At 54.5% G+C, this 15,061-nt stretch overlaps 1 protein-coding gene across 2 annotated transcripts in view; it reads left to right on the top strand.

Annotated features, from left to right (window-relative positions):
* The window catches only part of GLT8D1 (glycosyltransferase 8 domain containing 1), a 30,208-nt gene that overhangs the window by 4,690 nt on the left and 10,457 nt on the right, over positions 1-15,061 (top strand). For both annotated transcript variants that reach the window (XM_043518241.1, XM_043518240.1), the window contains exon 2: positions 15,001-15,059. In XM_043518241.1, the coding sequence (XP_043374176.1) occupies positions 15,044-15,059 (16 nt within the window). In that variant the 5' untranslated portion in view covers positions 15,001-15,043. The remainder of the gene's footprint in view (positions 1-15,000; positions 15,060-15,061) is intronic.

Below are 15,061 nucleotides of genomic sequence, written 5' to 3' on the forward strand. Positions count from 1 at the left end.
TTGTTTATCATTTTTACAGTGCAAATATTTGTAATAAAAATAGTAATATAAGATGAGCAGTGTACACTTTGTATTCGGTGTTGTAATTGAAATCAATATATTTGAAAATGTAGAAGAACATCCAAATGTATTTAATATATTTCAATTGGTATTCTATTGTGTGACAGGGTCGGGCCAGATGGCTATAGGAGAGTAATCCTATTGGGATCCGGGAAGTGGGCTGGCAAAGCCCGTCCACTGCTAAAGGGTCCCCCCCAGCCTAAAAGGGGGATCCACAGGGCCTAGATACCAAAAAATTCCAGGGGACAACTAATGAAATAACTGGGACAGGAGCGTGGTCAAAGCATGAAACAAAGGGAACCGGACGGGGACACCAAGCAGAGAACCCCGGACAGCACCCACTGCTCCTCAAAGGAGTCAGAGGACGTCGCCCAGAGGAACTCTGCTTGGATACGTGAACGGACTGAGGATCAGAAATAGGCCCCACAGTCACAGGAGACTCCATCAGCCAATCTCCTCACTCTGGTTTTATAGATAGCCATTTTAGCTAGGGCCAGGAGGAGGTTGACCAGGAGATCCCGTGACTTTGTGGGGCCATGGATAGGGAGTCCATAAATAAGAAGGTGAGGGGAAAAGTGCAACCAAAAGCGTAATAAAATATTGGTGAGGAGCCGGAATAGGGGCTGCAGCCTGGCACACTCCAGGTATATGTGTGCCAGGGTTTCCCTCACACTGCAAAAGGGGCAGGTGTCTGGGATTGAGGTGAACTGCGCCAAGAACACGCCAGTGCTCACGGCTCCGTGAAGGAGCCGCCAACTGACATCCCCAGCGGGCCTTGGGACTAAGGTGGAATATAGGCTGGCCCACCGGGGCTCCTCACCCTCCAAAGGTGGCAGGAGGTCCCGCCATTTTGTATCGGGGCAGGACACGAGGGTGCGGGCGTGAAGGGTGTGGAGCACGAGCGTGTATGGATGTTTTCTTGGCGCGGTTTGAAAGCAGACCGGCCGCATCTCGTGCAGCGGCTTACAGTGAAGGGGTGAGGGGGTCGGTTGGGTCCATGGGGCAGGGATCCAAGTAAAAGGTCCAGTGGGCTTGGGGTAGAGGGTGGGCGGGGCATGCCCTCGTGCAAGACCCGGTCGAGATAAACCCGAGTAGTGGGCGGCAAAGCAGCCTTCACCTCCTGAAGTATGCGCCGGGGAGTACGAGGTCTGGAGAGCCCCATGCGCTGAGTGAGCGTCAGGGGATCCAGCCAGTCTCCCCGGTCATAGTCCAGGAGGTCTCCGACTCTTGTGACTTCTGCCAGGACCAACCTCTGGCGCACCGAGCGGGACTCCGCCACCTGCACACGGAGCTGGGGGTTGTGTAGCAGGGGCTCCGCGAGGAGATCTGCCCCCTCGATGGCTGCCACAGACCTGGTCGTTGTAAAGAGTTTCCTGGTCCGGAGGAGGTCCTGGTAGAAGACCGGCAGCCCGGAGAGGTCTCGCGGAAGACCTCTCGGATGAAGATTAAGGAGCTGCTGGTCGTATCGGAGCCCTCGGAAGCGGCGCAGGAAGGCGTGCGCCAGTATGCTCCACGCCGGACTACCTGCACCATAAAGGAGCCTCTATAGGGCCTGGAGGTGGAAGACATGGACCTGAGTAAGCGGACATTTCAGGCCCTGCCCTCCCTCCTCCACGGGTAGATGGAGAACCGCTACAGGGACCCAGTGCAGTCCTGACCAAAAGAACTCCAGAATCGATGGCCGGAGGTTGGCCAGGAAACCCGGGGCTGGGACCCGGGTGTTGAGCCCGTACCAGAGCATGGACAGGACTAGTTGATTAAGCACAAGTACTCTCCCGCGAAGGGAGAGGCACCGGAGTAGTCCTGTCCATTTCCGGAGCCGCTCTGTCACCCCGCCCTCTAAATTCTATCAGTTCTCCGGTGGAGAGGGATGCGTGGCAGAAAGGTAAACGCCGAGATAGAGCAACGGACCTGTGCTCCACCGGATGGCATGAAGCGCGGGTGGGAGGGAGCTCGCCTGCCACCAGTCCCCTACCATCAAGCCAGAGCTCTTGACCCAGTTGACCCGCGCGGAGGAGGCTGCCGAATAGATGGCCTGGCAAGCCTCCACCCGCGCCAAGTCGCCCGGGTCCTGGACCACGAGGAGGGTACGCCGACAGGACCAGTCGCAGCTCTGGCTCCCGCAGCACCAACCCTGTCAACCTCCTTTGGAGGAGACAGAGGAAGGGCTCGATTGCCAGAGTGTACTGCTGGCCCGAGAAGGGGCACCCCTGCCATACTCCTCGCCCAAAGCTGACCGGTTCGGACAGGGTCCAGTTGAGCCTGACCGGACACTCTGTGGAGGCGCACAGCACCCGGAGAAAACCCACAAACTGGAGTCCGAAGCCAAACGCTTGCAGAGTGCTCAGGAGATACCCGTGATCCACCCTGTCAAACGCCTTCTCCTGATCTAAGGACAGGAGGGCGAACGACAGGCCATCCCTACACCCGAGTTCCAAAAGGTCCTGGATCAGATATAGGTTGTCGAAGATGCTGCGGCCCAGGACGGTGTAGGTTTGGTCTGGGTGGACCATGTCCGCCAGCACGGACCCTAGCCACAGCGAGATTGCTTTTGCCACAACTTTGTAGTCCATACTGAGGAGCGAGACAGGATGCCAGTTTCGTAAATCGCGGAGGTCCCCCTTCTTCGGCAATAAGGTGAGCACGGCTCGCCTGCACGAAAGAGGGAGGACCTCACTCTGCAAAGACTCGGCCCAGATGGTGACAAGGTCTGGGCTGAGGACGTCCCAGAACACGCGGTAGAACTCCACAGTCAGCCCGTCCATGCCTGGAGATTTATTGGTGGGCATGCGACAGAGGGCTTCCGAGAACTCGGCCAGAGTGAGAGGCAGCTCTAGCCGGTCTCGGTCGCCCACACTGACCATAGAGAGCTCCTCCCAGAGCACTCTGCAAGGGTTAGGATCGGTCGGATCCGGGGAGAAAAGGCTTGTGTATAAGGCTCTCGCCCTCCCGCACATCTCCACCGGATCCAGAAGGTGGACGCCTGCTGATAGAATTGCAGCCGCTCCGGGCTCGCTGCCGGGGCATAGATATTAACGAGGTTGACTACGAGCCCCTCCATGCGGACCCGGAAGTGCAGCAAGCGACCAGGCACAGCCTCGGCGACCCCCAGCACCTCGGGCCATAGGTCGGGGGAGAACAGGGTCGCCACTCCAGCCGTACGAACTGTGAGATGGCTAAAGTAGACCCTGTCCCCCCAGTCCAGCCGCCAGCTGTCTTCGGTGGTTGGATCCGTATGGGTATCCTGCAGGAAAACCACAGAGTACCCCCCCTCCCGAAGGAAGAAGAGCTGGGACCTGGGACCTGCAGAGACCCATACTACAGCCGCGGGTGTTCAATGTTGTAATGGTAAGAGGTGCCATGAGGAGGGCTGGGGGGAATCCTCGCTGGCAGAGACGCTCGCGGCTCCCGACGGGCCGCGCAGCAGTCCGTGACCTACCCCGTAGGTGAGTAAGATGTCACGGAAGAGGCGGACCCGCTGGTAGGCTGCGGCGCCCTGCCTCCCGGTCCTTTTACCCTCCCCCATGAGGGCCCTTGCGGCCCGGAGGATTTGATGAAAGTCCCCCCATCCCTGGAGAGCAAGCTGTACTTTGTCGCGGGAGCCACGGACATCTTCTAAAAACTCCTGCAACTCCTCTCGCAGCGCATGGGGGGCTGGGGTTACGGTCTTCTGGTTACTCCCCGACGGGGCCCTTGGTACAGCCCTGTGGCCCACCGAGACGTGCAGACAGGGTACGGACCCCCAACAGGGCTCCTGATGGGTTGGCGCCACTAGGCCCGCCTGGAACCCTGGAGCGTTAGGGGGCAGCGGAGGGAGGATAGCAGCCCCTGGTGGGTCGGAACAGGTAAACACAAAGGCCGCTCCCTGAGGGTCATCTATTGGCAAAGGGAAGGAGATAGCCCCGGGGCGGCAATAATATCTCGGGAGATGGACGGAATAGGGGCAGGGGCAGGGTTAGAGGTGAGATTCTGGGCGGGGAGAGGGTTCTCAGTGATGCCGGGTGCAGGCTCTATGGTGGATTTGGCATCAGGAGGTGGACTCTCTTCTGTAGGGCCCCCTCCCGGGAAGGAGGTCGAATGCTCCTCACCAACGAGGGGTGCCCCTGGTGGCTCAGGTCCCGGCCGCATGGCACTGGCCGTCGCCTCAACAGGCTCGGTGGCCCTCAGTGGGGTGCCATCTGCAGCCGGGTTCATGGAGGAGTCCAGGGGCTCCTCGGAGGTGGGAGCGGAAGCAACGGTTGGGGGAGGGAGCATGGGGAAAGGGGGGCTGGAGTGAAATCGCCCAGATCGAGGCCCGCTGGCATAGGGTCGTCCTCCCCCTGGGTGACCGGGGTCAGACCCAGGACCTCGATCTCCTCATATATGGACGGGAAATCATTTTCCGCCACCCCGGGATTCTCCCCTCCGGCACCTGACGCGACGGTTGACTCGGGGCACACTGAGGTTTCAGATGGCGCCTCGGGGGCCTCAGAGGGGAGGGACTCCCGTGGAGGGGAGATAATGCCTTCCAGTTCTGCCACGTCTTCTCCAGCCGGCACCAGTGGATGGAACACACCCGTGGGTAAAGCGGAAGACTCAGCATCGGTGCCCCCCTTCCTGATCTTCTGGGGGGCCTCCGCATCAGATGGAAGAAGCGGAGCTCGAGCCTTCCGCTTGCCTCGCTTCCCCTGGACTAGGGCCCAGCCCTCCATGGCATCATCCGGGGGCTGGCTAGCAGGGGTCGTGTCAGGGGGCAGAGGCGATGGCTCAGGGACTCGAGGGGATAACGGTGGAGTAGCACAAGGGAGGGAAGATTCCCCTTGGGGCGGGCCCTCTCCCATGCCTGGTGGTGTCCCTGCCGCAACCTCCTCCACAGGCCCCGCCAGATTGCAAGCAGCGGGGGCGGGGCTCTCCTGCTTGTTTGGGCATAGTTGGGGAGGTGCCCCTTTGGCCCGAGCGGGAGCAATGGTGGACTGGGAAGGAGGAGGGATGGTTTTGGGCGCCGGGCAGCCAGGGGCTCCGGCGATGACAGGGCCGGTGCCCTGCCGGGGCTCCCCGATGCCCCTCCTTGCCGGGCCAAGGAGCAGTCCCTCCGGACATGCCCCATCACCCAGCAGAGGTAGCACCGGGCCTCCCCCATGGAGTAATGCACCCGGTAATGGGCCCCCTGGTAGGGGACTAGAAGGACCCCTCCAGCGCCTCTCCGTCATGTGCCACCGGCGGCAGTTGAAGCTGCACTTGCCGGCGGAACGAGAGGACGTGACATAGGGCGGGGTCTTTGCAGCCCAGCGGGAGACGGTTGATGACAGAGATGGGTTTCCCCAGGGTAGAGAGGGTGGGTAACAGGGCGGCATTGGGAAGAAAGGGAGGGACGGAGGTCAGGACCAGGTGGACGCCCAGGTCCTCTAGCAGCTCCAGGGGGGCGAACACGCCCCCCACCGCCAGGCCCTTCTCCACCGCCTCCTGGGCGGCGGCCTCCGATGTTAAGAAGAAGACGACCTTGCCATACATTTTGGAGGCCGCCACAATGGCCGTGGGCCCCACCACCTCGCCAACGCCCGCACATAGGTCTCCACGTGGGGCGAGGCGAGCACCAAGAGGCAACGGACGCCGTGCTTCTTGGTCATGGTGGGAAAGGGGCCCCGGCCGGTATAGGTGGTAGCGGAGGCGGTGGACAGGAAAGATGAGGTAGCGGCAGGCGGGGGGGCTGCCGCCACCTGGGCGTACACCCTGGGGGCCGGGGAGGGACACCCACAGAGCTGGTGGAGGGAACAGGGGGGAGGGATGCCCCAGCTGGTGGTGGGGCTGGGGCATTGGGGACAGCCCCTGCCATGGAGGGCCTGGTCTTTTTAGCGGGGCCCTTTCCCTTCTTCTTACCCTGGCCCTTCCCACCAGCTGGGGGGCCCCCCCCAAATCTGAGGGGGGGAAGGACGTGGCAGCAGTGGAGGTCATGCCGGTGCCCATCGCCGCTGGCACCCCAGCGGTGGCGATGGCAGATGATTTGGCAGCAGAGGTAGAGGCTTGCGGGATGACGGAGGGGCAGGCGGGGGAGGGGCAGCTCGGGCTGCTGGAGGGGCCCCACCTGTCTCATCCCCCGCCATCATGAGCAGGGAGGGAAGGGGAGGTACCAGAAGGAGGAGGGGAAAAGGGGAAGCAAGTTGACCACTCCTCTCTGCTAGGCTGCAGGCAGGGGAGGAGGGCGCCAAAAGAGGTGGGCTGGACGGGGGGGCACTCGGGTTATGGATCAGTCGTCAACACAGGGTGGAATTCCAGCTCCTCTAGCTGCACTGGGGGGGGGGGATACAACAACATTGGGGGTGCAGTTAAGAGGGTTGAAACTAAAATGGGTAGTGGCACAAGGGCATGGGCGGGGGCATGGGCACACGGAGCAAGGGGCTAAGCCGGCTGGAGTTAGGGCAGGGAAACCAAGGGGCTAGCTTCAGAGGCTGGGGCAGGGCAAACAAAGGCTGCAGAAGGAAATGGTCGGGGCAGGCAAATAAACTAAAGCTAGTAAGGGGGGGCTGTGGCATAAGCTGTGAGCTAGGCATTCTGGGCGGGGGGTACATGCGCCCACGTGCGCTTGCACAAAGTCTGTTCAGGCTGGCTGCTGCTTCTATCCCAAAGGGTGGAATCAGGGCATGGCAAGCCAAACAAGCAGCTGAGTCTAGAGGCAGGAGCTGAGGCAGATGGTAAACAGCCGTGGGGGTGGTGGAGGGGGCAGCGGTGGTAGTGGTGGGCGTTGGGGGGGACACACAGATGGATTGGGGGGTAGCTCCACGCCACACCCCCTGTGTCCCTACAAACACAGTCAAGAACCCCACCACAAGAGCACAGTTTGAAAGTTACTCAGTCTTAAAGCCTCCTCCATGGTGGTCTGCAAAGTCTCTAGGTGCTCCCCCCACTGGTAGATGGTCCTCTCCTTCTCCTCCTCAGGGCTTCAGCAGCTCCAGGCAGCAGACTCCGCAGCAGCAGCTCCAGGAACTCCAGGTGGTGATCCAGGCAGGCAGAAAGGACCCCTCCCAGGTGGTGGGTGTTGGTGTCCACAACAACGGCTGGGGTCCCTCACTGCCCCCTTCCGGGGAGTGGGCCAGCCAGCCCCCCCCCCCAGGGGCTGCAGTTGGAGCAGTAGCAGCACCTGAGGATGGGGGCCAGCAGCCAGCCAGCAACCAGATAGCAGAGAACAGGGGGAGGGGTGGTGTCTGGCCAGCCAGGGGAGCAGCTGAAGCAGCAGGGAGATCCCAGGGTCTAGCAGCAGTACCAACAGCAGCTTTCTTCCTCCAGGCCAGAGGGATGCAGGAGTAATAGAGGGGGGAGATGTTGGTCCCAAGTTAAGCAGGTCCCTTTTCCCTGGGTAAGGGAACAGGGAAGGTTCCAGAACAATCAGGAATTTTCTGGAGACAATTAAGACAGGCTGATTAGAACACCTGCAGCCAATCAAGAAGCTGCTAGAATCAATTAAGGCAGGCTAATCAGGGCACCTGGGTTTTAAAAAGGAGCTCACTTCAGTTTGTGGTGAGCGTGTGAGGGGCTGGGAGCAAGAGGCACTAGTAGCTGAGAACGCGGACTTTTGGAGGACTGAGGTGTACAAGCATTATCAGACACCAGGAGGAAGGTCCTATGGTGAGAATAAAGAAGGTGTTGGGAGGAGGCCATGGGGAAGTAGCCCAGGGAGTCGTAGCTGTTGCACAGCTGTTCCAGGAGGCACTCTAGACAGCTGCATTCCACAGGGCCCTGGGCTGGAACCCGGAGTAGAAGGCAGGCCCGGGTTCCCCCCAAATCCTCCCAACTCCTGGTCAGACACAGGAGTCGTCGACCTGGACTGTGGATTCATAAAAACGGCCAAGCTGAGGGCTGCCGTGAAGCTCCAAGGCAAGCAAATCTGCCAATAAACGCAAGACTCACCAAGGTAGAGCAGGAACTTTGTCACAGCTGGTGTTGGTAGTGGGATCTGGTGTCCACAGCGCGGTGGAAGAAAGAGGGTGTTTGGAAGGGGGGGGGGGGGGAAAGAGAAGAGGGTCTATTTTTATTTTTTTTCACCACAATGGAGGAGGTAGTGCGGGCACTGATACAAGCCCTGGCTGCCCAGCAGGAGGCTATTCGTGTCCAGGCAGCTGCCCAACAGGAGGCAATGCGGCTGCAGCGAGAGACTAATCGCCTGCTGATGGACTAGGTTGCTCAAGACCAGGCTATGTTGCAGGAACTGGTAAACCAGGTAAAGGCCCTTACAGAGCTGAGCCACGGCCATGATGGGATGCAGAGCATGTGGGCCAGCAGTTGGCTGCAGAAAATGACGTGGGAGGATGATGTAGAGGCATACCTCCTGGCCTTTGAGAGGACAGCCCTGCGGGAGTCTTGGCCCCGAGAACAGTGGTCTGGCATCCTCGCTCCATTCCTGTGTGGGGAGACCCAGAAGGCCTACTATGATTTGCCTGAAGAGGCTGCATCAGACTACCCCCAGCTGAAAGCAGAGATCCTGGCCAGATCTGGGGTAACGACTGCAATAAGGGCCCAGCAATATCATGAGTGGAGGTACTAGGAAAACAAAACCCCGTGGTCCCAATTATATGACCTCATCCATCTTGCACAAAAGTGGTTACGAACTGAGTCCGGAGGAGATACTAGAGGTTCTGGTCATCGATCGGTACGTGAGAGGACTACCGCCAGACCTTCGCACCTGGGTAAGCCAGAACGAACCCTCCACCTACGACGAGGTTGTTGCGCTGGTAGAAAGGCGAAGGACGGTGAGGGAGCTGACCGAAGCAGTTAAGGAAGAAGCACCCCGGGTTAAACTAGCAGCACCAAGCCCTAGAGCTCGGGTGACTGGGCCACCAGGAGAACCCAGGTGGAAAAAGAGAGGGGCTGAAGGCCCACCAGAAGCCACAAAGAGTCGGAGCACTGAGGGGGAAGAGGATCGTGATGTTAGACTACCCAAACCAAGAGACTGGGGAACGCCTAGGGCTCCATACAGATGTTATGCCTGCGGGGAGTGGGGACACATAGCTGCACAGTGTCCCAGTGCTTAGGAGCCTATGCAGTGTAACCTGGGGAACTGGGCAGACCCATGCTCCCTAATCCACCTTGTGTGGGGGGGGGTCTCACTAACCCCACATATGTACACTAGACCAGTGACGCTAAATGGGGTAGAGACCACAGCATTGGTTGATTTGGGGAATGCTATCACGCTTGTCTCGGGGAAGCTCGTGAAGTGTAGTCAGCTGCTGTGGGCTAAGCGTACGGGGATAACATGCGTCCATGGGATAGTTGGTTATTACCCCACCATCCCAGTAAAAATCAAGATTCAGGGGAACACTACTGAGGTAGCAGCAGGTATAGTCCCTGAACTCCCATACCCAGTGCTCATAGGGAGAGATTTCCCAGGGTTTGGAGACTTACTCCTGGTAGGGGAATTGGAGAAAGGGGGAAGCCCTGAAAGTAGTGAGGCATCCACAGTAGACTGTCAACCCCCAACCTTCTCTGAAATATCCCCAGATTTGTTCTCCACTCCCAGACAGCGTAGAAAGATGAAAAGGGAAAGAAGGGCAGCTAAGGCCTTGGGAACCCGAATACTGGCCCAAACCCAGAGGGTCGCTCTCGTAGGTAGGCAGACCAGAGCAGCTGAAAAGGAGGCCACCAAGGAGGGACAAGCACCCGAGTCTGACCCACACCCTAACGCCTCTGAACCAGTAGAGGCAACAGAGACTGGCCCCCTAGATCTCGGGCAGATTAGCCCCGGGAGAGGAAATTTTGGATGGGACCAGGCTGAAGACCCGAGGTACGACAACATTAGGAAGGAGGTGACCAAAATAGATAGGGTCCGCGTGGAAGGGAAAACCCAGGGACCAGGACCCTACTTCATAATGAAAAAGAATCTTTTATACCAGGTTGCACCAGTACAGGGGCAGAAGGTACAGCAGATCTTAGTACCTCAAAAACACCAGAATGCTGTATTAAGTCTGGCCCATAGTCATCTATTTGGGGGGCATTTGGGGGTAGAGAAGACCCTGGCATGGGTCCTGCGACGATTCTTCTGGCCCGGAGTACATGAAGAAGTGCGGAGGTATTGTGCGTCCTGCCTGGAGTGTCAGCTGCACAGTCCCTGTCCCCACTTGAGGGCACCTTTAGTACCCCTTCCCATCATAGAGATCCCCTTCGAGCGAATAGCCATGGATCTAATGGGACCCCTGGAGAAGACAGCCCGGGGCCACCAATATATATTTGTCGTTCTGGATTATGCTACTCCCTACCCAGAAGCCGTCCCCTTGCAGAACATGGCCTCTAAAAAGACAACTAAAGAGTTGGTGGGAATCTTTGCCCGAGTGGGGCTACCAAAGAAGATATTAACAGACCAAGGTACCCCATTTATGTCAAAGCTAGTGAAGGATCTCTGTACACTGCTCCATATACATACCCTGAGAACTTCAGTCTATCATCCGCAGACCGATGGGCTGGTAGAAAGGTTTAACCGAACCCTCAAGGCAATGATAAGGAAAGTGGTAAGTCGGGATGGGAAGGATTGGGACACCCTACTTTATGTTTGTAATCCGGGAGATACTTCAGGCCTCAACTGGATTTTCCCCCTTTGAATTATTATATGGATGCCACCCCCGTGGCATACTAGATATTGCAAAAGAAACCTGGGAATAGGAACCCAATGAGGGGAGAAATATAATTGACCATGTGTTGCAGATGCGAGAACGGATAGCCCGGGTCACCCCTGTTGTACGGGAACATTTGGAAAAGACGCAGGAGGCCCAGCGAACCCATTCTGGTCGAACAGTTGCCAGGCAAAAGTCAGACAGTTCCAACCAGGGGATCGGGTAATGGTGTTGGTACCCATGGCAGAAAGCAAGCTTTTGGCCCAATGGCAGGGGCCCTATGAGATGGTTGAAACTGTGGGGGAAGTAACCTACAAGGTGTGGCAGCCAGGACGCCAGAAACAAGAACAAATTTATCACATTAACCTCTTAAAGCCTTGACACCAATGAGAGGTGTGTGTAGTGGCCCAAGAGACCCCAATCCAGGGAAATAACATGCAGGAGCAGATCAGGATATCCACTGATCTGACATCAAACCAGAAGAAGGAGGTAACTGAGATGATCAACCGATACCAGGATGTGTTTTCAACCAAACCAGGCCGGACCACTGAAGCATATCACCACATTATCACAGATCCTGGGGCAAAGGTAATTTTAAGGCCCTATCGGGTCCAGCAGCAAAAAGGGAGGAGCTCAAGGCAGAGGTAAAAAGGATGTTGGAGCTGGGAGTCATTGAAGAGTCCCACAGTCAGTGGTCAAGCCCAATTATGTTGGTGCCCAACCCTGATGGCGCCACTAGGTTTTGTAATGACTTTCACTGGCTGAATGAGATATCCAAATTTGATGCATACTCCATGCCCCGTATCGATGAGTTAGTTGATCACCTGGGCAATGCCCGATTTTTAACCACCCTTGATTTAACAAAGGGATATTGGCAGATTCCTCTTGCCAAAGATGCGAAAGAAAAGACTGCATTTTCTACATCAGAGGGTCTGTTTCAATATACTGTTCTTCCTTTTGGACTGCATGGGGCACCTGCCACCTTCCAGCATCTTATGACAAGCTCCTACAGCCCCATACCAGTTATGCAGTGGCATACCTGGATGATGTGGTTATTCACACCCCCAACTGGGAAACCCACTTAGGAAAGGTGGAAGCGGTTGGCTTCACAGCCAACCCAGCCAAGTGTGCTATAGGGCTAGCCGAGGCTAAATACCTTGGCTACATTGTAGGAAGGGGCATGGTCAAGCCCCAACTACACAAACTAGAGGCTATTCAAAATTGGCCCTGGCCGAATTGGAAAAAGCAAGTCCGGGCATTCCTGGGTGTGATGGGGTACTACCGACGATTTATTCCCCATTTTGCTACCAGAGCGAGTCACCTGACAGACCTGATAAAAGCCTGGGGACCAGACATGGTGAAGTGGACAGATGCCGCAGAGAAAGCATTCATGGATCTACAGACAGCCTTCTGCATTAACCCTGTGCTTATAGCCCCAGACTTCAACAAAGAATTCATTTTACAAACAGATGCATCTGAAGTAGGATTGGGAGCTGTCCTATCGCAGATGGTCGGAGATGAAGAACACCCAATCCTCTACCTCAGCAGGAAACTCCTTCCAAGAGAGCAGAAATATGCTGTGGTTGAAAGAGAGTGCCTAGCTGTGAAATGGGCCATGGAAACACTACGTTATTACCTTCTTGGACGACGGTTTACCCTTGTGACCGACCATGCACCCCTCCAGTGGATGCAGCAAAATAAAGAGAAGAACGCAAGGGTGACCAGATGGTTCCTGTCCCTACAACCTTTCCAATTCACCATACAACACCGGGCTGGAAGCCACCATGGTAATCAGATGGCTTGTCACGAGTACGCTGCCTGACATCCCAAGTTGCCCAACCCCGTAGTGTTGAGCAGAGGAGGGGGGATATGTGACAGGGTCGGGCCAGATGGCTATAGGAGAGTAATAGAAGGCATATATATATATATAAGCCCCAGGCTAAGTAGGTCCCTTTTCCCTGGGTAAGGTAACAGGGAAGGTTCCAGAACAATCAGGAACCTTCTGGAGACCATTAAGACAGGCTGATTAGAACACCTGCAGCCAATCAAGAAGCTGCTAGAATCAATTAAGGCAGGCTAATCAGGGCACCTGGGTTTTAAAAAGGAGCTCACTTCAGTTTGTGGTGAGCGTGTGAGGGGCTGGGAGCAAGAGGCACTAGTAGCTGAGAACGCGGACTGTTGGAGGACTGAGGTGTACAAGCATTATCAGACATTATCCTATGGTGAGGATAAAGAAGGTGTTGGGAGGAGGCCATGGGGAAGTAGCCCAGGGAGTTGTAGCTGTCGCACAGCTGTTCCAGGAGGCACTCTAGACAGCTGCATTCCACAGGGACCTGGGCTGGAACCCGGAGTAGAGGGCGGGCCCGGGTTCCCCCAAAATCCTCCCAACTCCTGGTCAAACACAAGAGGAGTCGACCTGGATTGTGTGTTCATAAAAACGTCCAAACTGAGGGCTACCATGAAGTTCCAAGGCGAGCAAATCCCTCAATAAGTGCAAGACTCACCAAGGTAGAGCAGGAACTTTGTCACCATTGTTTAATAGTGCAATTAAAATTGTGATTGATTAATGTTTTTGAGTTAATCACGTGAGTTAACTGCACTTAATCGACAGCCCTATTTCATAGGTGTTTTTTTTAAAAATATTTTTCCCTTAGCATTTCAAACAACTTAAGAAACTTGAAATCTAACCAGTCTCCTTGACAAGTTGGTTTTCCTCCATAGGCTGATTTATCATATGAGGTTCACAGTGATTGCTGGGGATCTGCTAATAGAGCATTGAAGTATATTTAGGTTTTAGGAGAGGACTCGCAACAGAGTGATTTCTTTGTAATGAATGATTTAAAAAAAAAAACTAAGCTAGATTACATTATTTTGCTGACAGCTTTGACAGTGTTGTATGTATAACATTATACAAGATATGCGTGGCTTGTTTGTGTGAGATGTTCAAGTCCCTAGCTGGAATAAAACAGCGTTAGCACAGCTATTATGGGTAACACACAGCACAAGTGTTTTCTCTGTGTGATTTATTATTTCCAGTTGCAGATTTTGCAGTGGCTTATTGCAAACTTTCTACAAAGTAGTGTAAATGTTTTCTACAAGTTAAGTGGCGTTCTACAGGATATGCGCTTTGTATTCTACATTTGTAATCACCATCATAGTTAAGTGATGAATAAGTATGTTTGAGCCATATATTCTGACTTTCCTACATTCCATACAAGGATTACAATAGTGGTCTTTATAAGTGGAGCAGTATAGAAGTTGCATCCTGACTTTAGGTTTATTTGTTTTTTCTTCCATAAACTAATGGCCATGCCTTTTCTTATATTCTTTTCTTTTTTTTTTTTTTAAATTGTCCTGTGTATGATCTTGCAGCTGCTGTTCTTCCATTGCATTAGGGGTGTGTAGATTCTGACATGATTTGAAAAATGCATAACATGTTTTGCTAGGAACTTAAATGAGCAAAGAATGCACTATGCTCATCTAAAGGTTTCCTAGCCTCTTTTGGAGGAAAAATGTGGATGTATTTGCCCTGCTACTGAGACACTCTCTTGCTTGGATAGTTGGATAGGTTGTCTCAACTTCAGAAGAACCCATTCATGGTCTGCAGAAGCCATTAAGACTGTGCCTGACAGACAAAAGAGATCTGTTGTTTCAGTGGTGTGCAAACTAAGTGTTAAAGTATTTCCATGCAGAGCTAGTTTGATAGCTCAAAGATTTGCATAATTCATCATGTCTTTTCTGGAAAAATGCATTTTTCCAGTTCACAGTAAATTTGGATTAAGGCAAAATGGGGATTATATCACTAAAACATTGTCCTGTTCTTCATCTGTCTCCACCCCCATCTGAGTGGACACACTCTCAGTCTGTAAACATGTTCAAGTGGATGGGGCACGGAACTAGGAGTCAGGAGATCTGCATTGATGCTGAGCCTTGACGTTGATTTGCAAGACGATCTTGGGCAAATCACTTAGCCCCTCTGCCTCAGTTTCTCTGTCAGTAAAATGGGGGTTATGATACTTGCCCACCTTCATAAAGTGCTTTGAGATCTATAGATGAAAAGCCCTGTATAAATACTAATTTAACATAATTTACTATTTATCCCTCCTCCCCAGATGGACACTGTCTCTCCCTCTCATCACAGGGAGTGTCCACCTTAGAGGTGGCCCCTAGCTGGATGCCTATTTAGCTCTAAATACCTGGTGACCATTAAAATACAATGCATTTTTATCTCATGAATAGAGGCAAACACTATGCACATATTCTCCATGTTCTGTGAAAAAATTTTGACACCCTCAGTCATAGCGTGTCTCCCATATGCCTATGCAGGCAGTGGAATGTGACTGTTGTATGTTTTCCTCTTACAGGTTTTTTAAAGAGGCTCTGCTTATAAACAAAGACACAAGGGAAAAATGACGTTCAGAAAAGGT

This window comes from Dermochelys coriacea, chromosome 7 (assembly GCF_009764565.3).
Source record: "Dermochelys coriacea isolate rDerCor1 chromosome 7, rDerCor1.pri.v4, whole genome shotgun sequence".
Lineage (NCBI taxonomy): Eukaryota > Metazoa > Chordata > Testudines > Dermochelyidae > Dermochelys > Dermochelys coriacea.